The 12,910-nt window shown below is 36.2% G+C and overlaps 2 protein-coding genes across 2 annotated transcripts in view; both read right to left on the bottom strand.

The window, feature by feature from the left end:
* ppfibp2b (PPFIA binding protein 2b) overlaps positions 1-8,055 on the bottom strand; it is a 65,859-nt gene extending 57,804 nt beyond the window's left edge. The window contains exon 1 of the mRNA XM_073868627.1: positions 7,902-8,055. The gene's annotated coding sequence lies outside the window, so the exon portion shown is untranslated. The remainder of the gene's footprint in view (positions 1-7,901) is intronic.
* A 1,320-nt stretch (positions 8,056-9,375) lies between these two features.
* Positions 9,376-12,910, bottom strand: part of olfml1 (olfactomedin-like 1) — a 35,354-nt gene continuing 31,819 nt past the window's right edge. The window contains exons 2-3 of the mRNA XM_055193131.2: positions 10,366-10,651; positions 9,376-10,223 (exon numbers count right to left, since the gene is read on the bottom strand). Of these exons, the coding sequence (XP_055049106.2) occupies positions 9,439-10,223; positions 10,366-10,651 (1,071 nt within the window). The 3' untranslated portion in view covers positions 9,376-9,438. The remainder of the gene's footprint in view (positions 10,224-10,365; positions 10,652-12,910) is intronic.

Here is a 12,910-nt window from a genome sequence, read left to right as displayed (position 1 = left end):
ACAACTGGGATGTATTGAGAATTTTTATGTGTTGAGTATTGCATGTATTGAGACATTTGTTTGCATTACTTTAACATGTGACAAGTTTTGTCAATAGTCTCTAAGGTATCTCACCAAAAGCAAGTCAGGCGTATAGAGTGTTGATATGGCAATGTTAAACAACTTTTGAAATACTAATTCATATTTACTTTATATTTTAAATACTGTCAGAGACTTTGAACTGAGTGTCTGTTACAGTAAGCCAGATAGGAACTGGTGTTGAAGCCGTTCTCCTTCATTTAATCCAGGATGTTTAGATTAGAAAAGAGTTACTACAGGAAGTTTTTGTATTTTTGCTATGCTGTAGTTAATGATGAACAACATGGCTCATCCAAGGTTGTGTTTTAACAGAATGTGAGAAAAATTTGACCATGAACGTGTTTGGGGTGATACATTAAGATAAAACTTTCCCTTCAAGAACTTATTTAAAATTAATTCGAACACAAAGTCTTGTGTTCTGTAATATGATACTACTTTCCTAATCCCCAGCTGGAGAAATTTGGGGAATTTAATGAAACGCCAACGTAAAGAAATAAGAAAAAGGGTAACTGTTAAGTTAGAAAATAAAAACGTTTTATTAAAGTCGCCATGAAACGGAAGTAGCGTTGTTCTATTTTCCCCATGGTGACGTATATCTGAGTGAATTCGGCTTTTGAAATGAAATAAGGCAAAAATAACACTTTTCCATTTCCGATCCGATTCCTATAACAGAATTCCGAATATCAGCTGATACTGATACTTGCCCGATACTACTGTAATTAAATGTGTATAGTGATTTCTGCTACATCTAGTATAATTTTAAGTAGGGATGCACGATATATCGGCCGACATATCGTTATCGGCCGATAACTGCTTATTTTTAATATTATCGGTTATCGGTCTAATAGCAAAATTAGGCCGATAAATGAAAGCCGATAAATTATGAATTATTTTGGTTTGTTGAACTTCACTTGCTCATTGCTGGCCATGTGGACTTTTGATTGGTGCTTTTTGTGACATAGCACGAAGATGATACGTGTTGCGGGCTTAAGAAGAGTATGCTAGTCTAGCGCAAAGACAAGATGTCCGTGGTCTGCGAGTTTTTCATTGTGAAAATAATATGAATATTTATCGGCCTATAGATATCGGTTATCGGCCCCCAAATTTAAAGAGTTATCGGTTATCGGCATCGGCCAAATGTTCCATATCGGTGCATCCCTAATTTTAAGTGTAAATATCAATAATTTAAAATGATTTACAAGTTACAGGAAACATTAGTAATTATTAATCATGGCTAGTAGGGATGCACTGAAATGAAAATTCTTGTCCGAAACCGAAAACGAGGAATCCAAGGTCGAAAAAACGAAACCGAAACACTGAAATAAATTACTATGCCAATTATTAGTACAAATGCATTTATCGCTATCACCGTGTACTACCTTTACAAGGGGTGTGTGACGGATCACAAAACTCACGGTTCGGATCACATTACAGTTTTTGAGGCACGGATCGGATTATTTTTCAGATCAGCAAAAAGGGGGTGGGAAATTGCAAACATTTATAAAAAAAACAAAGTTGCACATTAATAAGGGCTTACATTAGCATTAGGTACAGAAATCGAATTAAATGAGTCATAACACTGTCTTTATTATATAAATTAAATATATTATTATTTTTAGAGCTACAGAAGTGATTTTTTTTCTTTGTCTTGGGTTGTTTGATTAACATTAATGACACATACTAAAGTAGGTTAATTGAGGTTACTGTCTCTTTAAATAAGCAGAGACTGGTTTCTGACTGTAATCTATACATACACTTAAGACATAAACAAATGTTTTTATTAGAAAAAGAATACTTTGGAGATAATTTTGTTTATATGAAAGATTTTACGTTCGCTTGTTTGCGTCTCACTCGTGTGTGCACTATTGAGGGCACTTAAACACGCGCGCACACAGAGACCGAGGGCGAATCCCAAACAGTGCAGCATAAAAACGTTACGTTGTTTTTCATTGCTTTATTCGGCACATGTATGTTAATGGACTATACAGTATGAGACACATTTTGCGCGACTCTCTCTAAAGTTTAAACATCCAGAGTTCTGATCTTTGAAGGGCGTACTCACTGATGATCACGTCTGGACCGGACACATTCAACCGCATGTGCCTCTGTGCGTAACTTACAGACAACTGCTCACTTTAGCGTCTTTTTGCGGTTAAATACATCGACACCGCATACATGTTGCTTCCAACAAGCAGGTGCAGGTCGCGGTTTCTGTTTGCGTCATCACAACATTTCGGCCGTATTGTTTCGGTGATAAAAGTCTTTTGGTGGCCAAATATTCGGTGCCTCCCTACTTTTATCAGTTAGTTAAGACAGTTTCAAGTAATATTGCAAAAATGTATAAAACAAACATCCTCTTTAGTACCTTTAAGTTGAAATTTTTTTGCAGTGTATTAAAATAAGTATTTAATAATAGTTGTTCCAAACATTAATGTGCCCAAATACCATCTACTTTTTATATTAACACAATAGTTATTCTATTTAGGGATTAGGCATGGGCCGGTATAAGATTCTGGCGGTATGATAACCTTTAGCAAAAATACCACGGTTTCATGGTGTTGCGGTATTGCCATTGCAACACTAAAATGTGTTCTTTTTAAATGCAAGGTAAAAATAAAGCCTTTAAATTGTAATATGCTTTCAAATATAATATTCGTAATGTATATTAAATGTAAACATCAAATCAATCACATGACTTAATGATTTAATGAATTTTGTATAAACACAGCTCATACCTTGGAGCCGGTATCACAGAACATTTTAGTGGTTTTGAAACCATGACTGTTTAAAACCTCGGTGTACCTTAAAACCGGTAACCGGCCCATGCCTATTAGGGGTGCGACGATAAATGCCGATATACACTTATAATGGCCGATAACGATTCTAAATTTGGCGGAAGAGCACTTAGTTTCCAGCACTTTGACCTCGGCGCGCAGTAACATCATCATTCCTGACTACTCCCCCTCTTGCTCAAACCTCCATCAATTTTTACTGCGCCCGAGATCGATGTGCTGCAAACTAAAGGGCGATTTTTTAGTCGTGCGTAGGTCCTACGCCGTAGCTATCCGTAGCCTGTGCGTAGCTCTGCGTAGCCTGACGCGCACCTCACAAAATTTTTAACAGCGCGTCAGATCTACGCGGACCGCAAGCGCTGTGATTGGTCCAACAGGACCCCTCCCGTCAGGTAAAAAAAACTGCGTCATAGGTATTTCCGTTTGTGACGGTGAAAACAAAGATGAGCCAAGTTGAAGAGTGATTTAACTCAAACTGCATCAAAAGTCGCTGTTTATTTACTTTCATCATTGCTGGTCTTCTCAAATTATACACAACAAGTTGCTGTTTCTACTTCGTTTGTGGGTTAACTTGCTAGGCTTCTTCTTCTGTGACTTCTTCTGCTGCTACTGTGGTTACACGCGTGGTTACTGCCTATCAGCGGTCTGCGGGGGTGTTTGCACGTCGACGCGGACGACAACGCAAAAGTATAAATGAAAACCGACGCGGAACCTACGCCGTAGGACCTACGCACGACTATAAATAGCCCTTAAGTGCTCTTCCGCCATACAATATAGTTCTCATTTTTTATCCGCTTAAAAAATCGCCACGTATTATTTTGTGCCACCATACTTACTCGTGTAACTACTCATGTAACATCTTTAAATAGGGAAAACATGGAAGTGTTTGGTGCCTTCTAAATTCCTCCCTGTTTAGATCCTTAGGAATGAATGGGGCTAGGCTAAATGCTAACACATTCACAACAAGCTGTACAAAGATTAAGTGCACGCATTGAATAAAGATAGGTATGTATTAACATGTCTAAGTTGAGGTAAGAAAACAGTAAAATATTGAAAAACGGTGCTGTTTTCCTTCAAGGCCGCATTACCTGCATGTACTCGCATTCTTTCATAACATGCACAGATAATTTCGGATAAGTTCGGCTTTGCAAGAATTTCTCAGTTTTTTAACAAACATAAACATGACGTATCTAAAGTATGCTAACGTAGAGCAACCAATTTCACTTACGTATTAAACAAATATGGTGATAAAGAGGCAAAAGTTATGGACCATAGCAAAATGACAGAACATTTCTGGGATACGTTATGCATTTTTTATTCAGGCTGCACAGCATGACCAAAACTAATACATACTGTAAAAGACCTTGAGAGAATTAATACAGGGGGAGGAAGTGGCATCAGGATTAAGTGTCACACCAATAAACCCAGCACGTCAACACAGCTTAATATGAGAACATCAAAGACAGTTTTACCATCCCCACTCAGCACCCTGCATTAAACCAACCAGACGTATGTGTGTTCAGCAAGCAGCTGACAGGCACAACACATTGCGTGGACCTTGCTCATCCCTCTTTCTCTTATAAAAAAGCATTTCATGTGGTACGGCTGCAAAAATGACAACAGAAAGGTGACCTGTGGCACAAAAGTTTACACAAGGCCTCATTGTTTATTATCTGGGTCTTGAGTTTGGTGGGGGCAAAGAATGCAATGACTATCAATGTGATAGTACAAGGAAAGCCAGGTTCAAACCCGGTTCATATAACAATGGAATTGAGTTGCATGACTGCGACACGTCGTGGCTTGATCACCTGACACGCAGGGGACCGGGAGGAAGTTTTATCGCATTAATAAAGACACGACAACATAACACTTCCAAACGTATTAACATCAGACTGTCCAAGTGATATTAAATCAATGTTACATGCATGGGATGATTCAATCATGACTCTTGCCTGAGAAGGTTGGAAGTTCGACGAGGGCTCAACCTTCGGCCCATCCCGAGCTCTACTCACTGAAGCGGATGCGTTCTGGCAGCTGGGTTGAACGCTGCGCTCTTCTACAGTAACAAGAGAAATGTCAGTCTCAAGCGAGTGCATTCGACTGTGGTACAAGAGCCCATGAAATGTCGGCAAGTCATTCGGCACAGGAAAGCCTTGCTTACGGGGGCAAACGTCATGTTTTTATCCCACAGGTCTTTGACATCAATACTGCCCAAGCCCAATGCATATTGCATGGGATCTCCACAGCGCTAGCGCTGTATCACAGTCTGCAGATCTACAGAGCGAAATAGTGCCTAGTAGATATTAGCAAGTGTACTTTACATAACACAAGCGTTTACTTGACGTTTACTGACTGGGTGATTCTCACGAAACCATTGAAACACCACGGCACTAATGACTTTAGCTTTAAAATGTGTAATATAGTAACATTAAAAAGCATCAGAATGAACACAATACTGTGTTCTACCTTGCACAATGTGTGATTTCAACATAAGAATTTATAATTGGAAATTTTATCTCATTTTCTGCTGAAATTCTCATTACCGCAATGTGTCCGGCTGTGTTTGAACATGCGTTATGTTGTAATTTAATCAAATTAACACAAAAATATTAAGAAAAAAAATAAAAGGATGTTTTGCTAGACTACTTTAGATGACAGAAAAAATATTTACTGAATATTCATGTATAATAATAATGAAGAAAAATTAGGAAAATGATGTGTCCATGCCTGATGTTCTCATCCTCCGCAACACTTTTTGAGACAGTTTAAGCACACAAACAGAATTTTAATAAAGTTTGATTTTGAGTGACCAAGCACATGGACCAGTTACTTCAAGATGGCTACCAGGTAAGATCATTTTTTTACAGTTAATTTGAAATATTGTCTTGTCAGAATGCTTACACGACATTTTGATTATCATTACCGCAACAGATGCTTATTAAATGTCAATTTAATTAATAGAAGCATAATACTTTGATTTTAAATGCATGTGCAGAATCTCCAAATTATGTTCTTTCAGGTTTGTCATGTCATTTTGAAAATATGTCAGTGTTGATGTTTTCTGACTGTTGCGGTAATGAGATTTTTTAGGACTAACTTTTTAAATTATGTTACAAAAAGTGTTAAATGATAAGTAAAAGTTTTTAAATTAATGTTCCCATTTACTCCAGACTTTGTTTTTCAATGTCTGGTGGGAAAAAAAGTAAATTTAAGCAATTTTTACATTTTCATGCTTGACATGTTTAAAACCAAGTTTTCGTGAGAATCACCCGACTGCATTCAATCCAAACATGTTTTTTTATCAGTATTTGTTTCCTGGGAATCGAAGCTAAGACCTTTGTGCTGCAGCAATGCAATGCTCTACCAATGGATCTACAGAAACTAAAATTAAAATGTATAATTTTCAGGGTTCCCACACCTTAGTTAACTTCAAATTCAAGGACCTTTCAAGGATTTTCCAGGTCCAATACCCTCAAATTCAAGGACTATATGTGGGGCGTCTCATTCCCTTCTCAGGGAACAACAGTTACATACATAACCCGAGACGTTTTCATGTGTCAAACACAACTATGCAAAAACGCATTTTGGTATGAATCAACATTCGCATACAGACGATATAAGCATTTAAAGCGTACAGTTTAGCACGTGTGCTTAAAAGTCTCAAATTTTTATGATATTATCCTACACTACACAGGGAATAATATGTATTTTTTTCCATAAAACTTCTTGCATAAAATAGATTCAAGCACTTTCAATGACTTGGATCTATGTATGTATATTTTCAAAAGCTTCCCAGGGCCTTGCATTTTTTCCCCAGATTCACAAACTTTCAATGATTTCAAAGACCCGTGGGAACCCTGTATTTTGTTTAAATGTTCATGATGAACTTAGTTTATGAATCACACTGCATACTGCTACAATTATCCAATTAAAAATTCTGGGAATGAAACTGGCGTGGTAAAACTGGTCAGTCGGGGTGTTTTATGTGCACCTTTATGGAAATAAGGTCAAAGTAAATACACAGCAGACAAGCCTGAGGGCATAGTGTACTGTACTGTATATTCACAACAGGGATATGACCTCACTCCTTCACATGAACTTTATACTCATATTCAACCATTTCACAACATTTCTAAAAACTAATCATCCAGAAGCCAATGATACAACAACTAAAGATGCTTATGATGATTGAACTGCAATGACCTCAATGTTTTCTTTCTTTTTTTTTTAAATAAATACTGTAGGTAAAGGTCTTTGCTTTCAAGGATCATTGTTGTATGTTTGGAGATAATGTCAAAGATCATGACAAATAATGTATCTAAAATATCACCTCGATCAATTGCTATTTTTTAAAAGCATTAGTTATTAAAATTATGGTATATTGTTAAAGAGCAATACAATTGTGCCCTGTTTTCATAAGAAAACCAAAGGAAGTGGAGGAACACAAATAAGCCTTTATCTTTTTCTCAGAGAGCACATGATCTTCACAGACAGCTTTGTTGAATAACACAGTCATTACCAAAGTGAAATCTCTATTGCAGCTTAGATGCTCACTGAAGGAAGAAGAAACAATGGCTGAGAATAGTTTAAATGTTGACCAAATGTCAAAACATCTGAGTGAATATTATGATCACATAATCTTTTTTGATCCTACATTACAGGTATGACAGTTATCGACTTATGTAGATCATTTAGATTTGACTGGACTATATTTTTGGCCAGTGATCATTCCACTTTACTCAGTATATCTAGATATATCTAAATAAATATATAATTTGTACAATTTTTTCTTCAAAATAGTAAAATTATAGCAGTTTAATGCACAAATTAATCTGAATAACAAACTACTGTGTGCTGAATGACCTAACTTAGATGACAACATGTAAAAATGTATTACAATTTCAACGCTAGTGAATCCAAACTTTAGTGATTTATAACACATGGGAATGACTACTGAGTCCTGCTAAATAACGAAAAAGTTGTGTAAACAAGAAATTAACTGTAAAATGATGCATGTAAAATGAAACATACCTGTTAAAAAGGTATATCCAGATCGAGACGTTAAATTCTGCTGATGTATTCCACATGTGCCAGTTTGCGCTGCTCCATCAAATAAAACCATGCGCACGTTTCCTCCAACCAATCACCTGTCATGTGATTCAAAGGGGCGTGTGCTACAGCTGAATCATTTGCAAATGATGCCCAAACAAATATTAATAACTATAATCTATTTATGAAAAATAATATGAAGACTATGAAGTATGTCGGAACTCTTTTAATTGGAATGTAAGGGCTAACGTTGTAAAAACACGCGGACAGTTAAATGCTGTTTTTATGTCATGACTAATTTTAGTTTTACGGGTTGTGTTACTGTATAAATAATAAATTAAGCAGTTTCCCCATATGTTGTTTCGCAGTGTCGTCTTTGTACTGAAATATGCAACAGTTCGCTGGAATTGAAAATTTGAAAGGAGAAGAGCAGCACCATCTGCTGTGTAGGTTTAAAAACAGACCTTACAAGTGCGCATGCGCATAACTAAATACTAATGCGCATGCAAGTTACAGCCTTTACAGGCTCAGCTCTTACAAAGGCAAATAATAATGAGTAAATAATCATATTTATAAACATTATTATTATTAAACCAATTATATGTATATAACATTATATAATAATATAATTTTTAAATAAAAATAAATGAATGAACAACCCAGCTAAAAATTTTAGGTTCCCAAAACGTTTTCCTAACGTTAGTTTTTGGTTCCGATAACGTTATTTTTTTAAAGGTTTGTTTTTGGTTACAGTTTTCTTTACAGAAATATAACGTTATTTTTAGGTTAGTTTAACATTTTTAACGATATTCTAACGTTACGGTAACGTTATTTTTATGTTAGTTTAACGTTCCCCTAATATTAGAACTTTATTTTTAGGTTAGTTTAACGTTAACTAACCTAAAAATAACGTTCCATTTCTGTAAAGAAAACTTTCCTGGCTAACCAAAAACAAACCTTAAAAAACGTTATAGGAACCAAAAACAAACGTTATTGGAATGTTATTCTAACGTTTTGGGAAGCAAAAAGTGTTTGCTGGGAAATAACTCGAGCAACACTAAAAAAAAATAAAGGATTATAGTATTACGTCAAGAAAGCTTTTTAAGTTAAGCACTGCATGGTTACAGACGCTTGCTGGGTGTGAAAGATAAACATTTTATTTCTCAAAAATATTTTCGTTAAGACACATGCATTACAGATATAACTTTAAAATGCACTATTAAAATGTAATGTATTTATTCTATAATCTCTATAATCTTATTTTGCTTTTACCACAAATTAATGAACATTTTTACTGTTTCATTTTCTATACCGGTATGCCTATTAGAGACTCATAGCAGGTCCCTGACTGAACCAAGGAGGTCAGAGATAATAAGAAATATTATTTGAAGATATATTTCTTTGTTATTCAGAAAATGACAGTCTGGGACAAGAAAAATGAGGTTTATTATATTAAAAAACAGATTATATGTGATTATAAAACTGAATACAGGATTGCACCATGAAGACTTTGTTCCACTTAGGTTGTTGTGACTTTGTTAAAATCTAACTTATAAATGGTTTGATAGCCATCATCCCATGCATAGAGCTGTTTGTCCTTGGGGTAGTAACGTAAAGCGGAGTGGCTGGTGTAACGCTTTGGGAAGAAAAGCATTGGGGTGCTCTCAGTGTAGATGGTATCGTGAATATCAAACACGCACTGAATGCTTGACCTCCCAACAGAGTTAGAGTTGTAGACCACGTACAAAGTCCCACAGACCATGAAAGCTGCTTCTGCTTCACGGCTGTTGCAGTTGGTATCCCAGGTGTGCTCCACAGCCAGACTGCTGTGGTCCAGCTTGGTGATCACCAAGTTGTCGCCAAAGTCCGGGTCTGCGTGGATCAACCATAGGCCCATTTCATCCCAAGCGAGATCCAGCAGGGTGTGAGGGTTGAGGGAATATACAGGCATCAGTCCAGCCGCAGGGAGCAACAATCGATCTGTCACCGTGCGGTTACTGAGGTGGACCTTCAGGATCTCGTTCTTGGTGTCGGCACGGTGGTAGTATACAAAGCCGTTATAGACCACATGGCCTGTTCCATGCCAAGGGAAAGGAAGATGGATGACTTCGGTCTTTTTGGTAGAGTTTGTGTCCGTGAAAGTCTTCAAAGAGGCATAGGCCAAAAGTGTACTGTTTTTAGTGCCACTAAAAAAGTAAATCTTAGAAGAACCCTTAGTTGGATCCTTCATCCAGGATCCAGCAATGTCGCCAGCCTTCTTTACAATTTTTAGGGACTTGATACCCGTAACCTCAGAACTGCAATCTGAAAGAAACATGATATAAAATGTTTTTCTAATGGAAATTAACTATCTGTACCACTTGTTGTAATCCACATACAGTACACATGCACAAGTGCCTTTAAAGGATAGTTACCCAAAAATCATTTACTAGCCCTTCATATTTACCTTTGTCTTTGGGAATTCCAGCCGTCTTTTTATGTTTGGCCTCTTTAACTTGTTGGTCGAGCAGTGAGTCCTCAATCTCAACATGAGCTGTGTCAGGAATATTATTGTGCAGGTATTCCACATCCCTTTCCAAGCGATCGAAGCGCATAGCTATGGTGTCCACATGATCTTTGACCTCTGATCGTAACACATTCACCGTATTTGTTTGGCCGTGTATCTCCTTGGACATGTCGTACATCCTTTGACTGAACTGCTGGAAGTCCTGCTCACATCTGATCATTCGTCCCTGTTTAAGTGAGCGTACCAAACAAAACAAAACAACGATTTTCATAAAACAACCTTAACAATAGTGTAAGAGCGATTTTATCTTTGCTTTAAATGTTGTCATGTACAGGTGTCCAGTAGGGGTCACTATTGTGTAACAATTCAATTATTTTCTAAAATAACTGAAAATGTGTTTGTCTGAAAAATAATGGACATATGCATCTCGGACGGCTTGAGGGTGAGTAAATCATCGATTTAATATCATTTTTGTCTGAACTATCCCTTTAATAGCAAGTGCTGTAGCTAGAATGTGTACAGCTATGACCAAAATCTCGTGAAATCTCAACGGATGAGTGCTGTTTTCATCCTAATCCTACTCCATATCCAATATTAGCTGGGGATTGGCCGTAGCTGTATCCTATTTAGCCAGAACTGCTCTTTTTCATCATAATCATATCCCCTCTAGCCAAAACCAGTAACCCAACAATTTGGTTCCCAAAACGTTTTCCTAACGTCAATTTTGGCTCTAAAAACGTTCCCCTAATGTTAGTTATAGGTTTCCATAACGTTATTTTTTTAAGGTTTGTTTTTGGTTAGCCAGGAGTTTTCTTTACGGAAATGTAACATTATTTTTAGGTTAGTTTAACGTTCCCCTAACGTTATTCTAACGTTATGATAACGATATAATAACGTAAGGAGAACATTAGTTTTAGGTTAGTTTAACGTTTTCTAACTTTACGGTAACGTTAGGGGAACGTTATTTTTAGGATAGTTTAACTTAAAGTACTGCGTAAGTACAGCGAATTTGCAGCGTATGTTTCTGTAATTATAGTGTACTTATGAAGTAGGTATGTGTAATTATAAGGGAACAATTTATAATATTTGGTGAATACAACCAGGATATATGCAGTAAAGTACTGCGTAAGTACAGCGAATTTACAGCATACATTTCTGTAATTATAGTTTACTTATGAAGTAGGTATGTGCAATTATAAGGGAACAATTTATAATATTTGGTGAATAAAGGGGTTACAACCAGGATATATGCAGTAAAGTACTGCGTAAGTACAGCGAATTTACAGCATACATTTCTGTAATTATAGTTTACTTATGAAGTACATACATGTAATTATAAGGGATCAATTTATAATATTTATGGAATAAAGGAGTAACAACCAGGATATATGCAGTAAAGTACTGCGTAAGTACAGCGAATTTACAGCGTATGTTTCTGTAATTATAGTGTACTTATGAAGTAGGTATGTGTAATTATAAGGGAACAATTTATAATATTTGGGGAATAAAGGGGTAACAACCAGGATATATGCAGTGAAGTGCTGCGTAAGTGCAGCGAATTTGCAGCATACATTTCTGTAATTATAGTTTACTTATGAAGTGCATACGTGTAATTATGAGGGATCAATTTATAATATTTGGGGAATAAAGGGGTAAAAACCAGGATATATGCAGTAATGTACTGCGTAAGTACAGCGAATTTACAGCATACATTTCTGTAATTATAGTTTACTTATGAAGTGCATACGTGTAATTATAAGGGAACAATTTATAATATTTGGGGAACAAAGGGGTAACAACCAGGAAAAAATACAAATAATATATGCAGTAAGTATGTTATAACTAAGGGCTAATTATTTTAATATTACATGGCATTATGTAATATTACATATTATGCTAAAGACGTGGGAAATTGCAAATTATTTATACAGTAAGTAACCTCTGGCTAACGATTCAAATATTAGGCTTACGTAATATGGCGTAAGCTACTTGCAAAACAATTTTATGTTTGAGAGTAATTTAGCGAGAAAACACATTCACTGAATTGGCTCGATCACACTCCTCTCCACATATAGCTGGTGCGTGGTGATCACACTGGCGTCATCTGCTTTCACATTGATTCCACAAACTGCGCTGATTCAGAAGATACCTCTGAGATGGTTGTAACGTACGCTGGGTCTTCATTCAATCATAGTCATACACCACATATATTTTTGAAATAATATAGGTAATAAAATATATTTAGGCTTAGTATTTTTTTAACCACGGGGTACCATATTTTATAATTTCATGATGCATGATGATGGAGATTACTGAACAAGAAAACTTGAAATTCAGTTAAAGTGTAATGCTATTTATTAGTACAATACAATTTATTTAGAATTTTCAATAAAGGTGTAAGGGTGGATTCACTACAGTGTTTCAGTCTGTAGGAACGCCGAAATGACTGAGAAATGTTAAAACAGCGAGATATTATAAAACTGTT

Source organism: Misgurnus anguillicaudatus, chromosome 6, assembly GCF_027580225.2.
Source record: "Misgurnus anguillicaudatus chromosome 6, ASM2758022v2, whole genome shotgun sequence".
NCBI lineage: Eukaryota > Metazoa > Chordata > Actinopteri > Cypriniformes > Cobitidae > Misgurnus > Misgurnus anguillicaudatus.
This window is presented reverse-complemented; position numbering and strand designations above follow the sequence as displayed.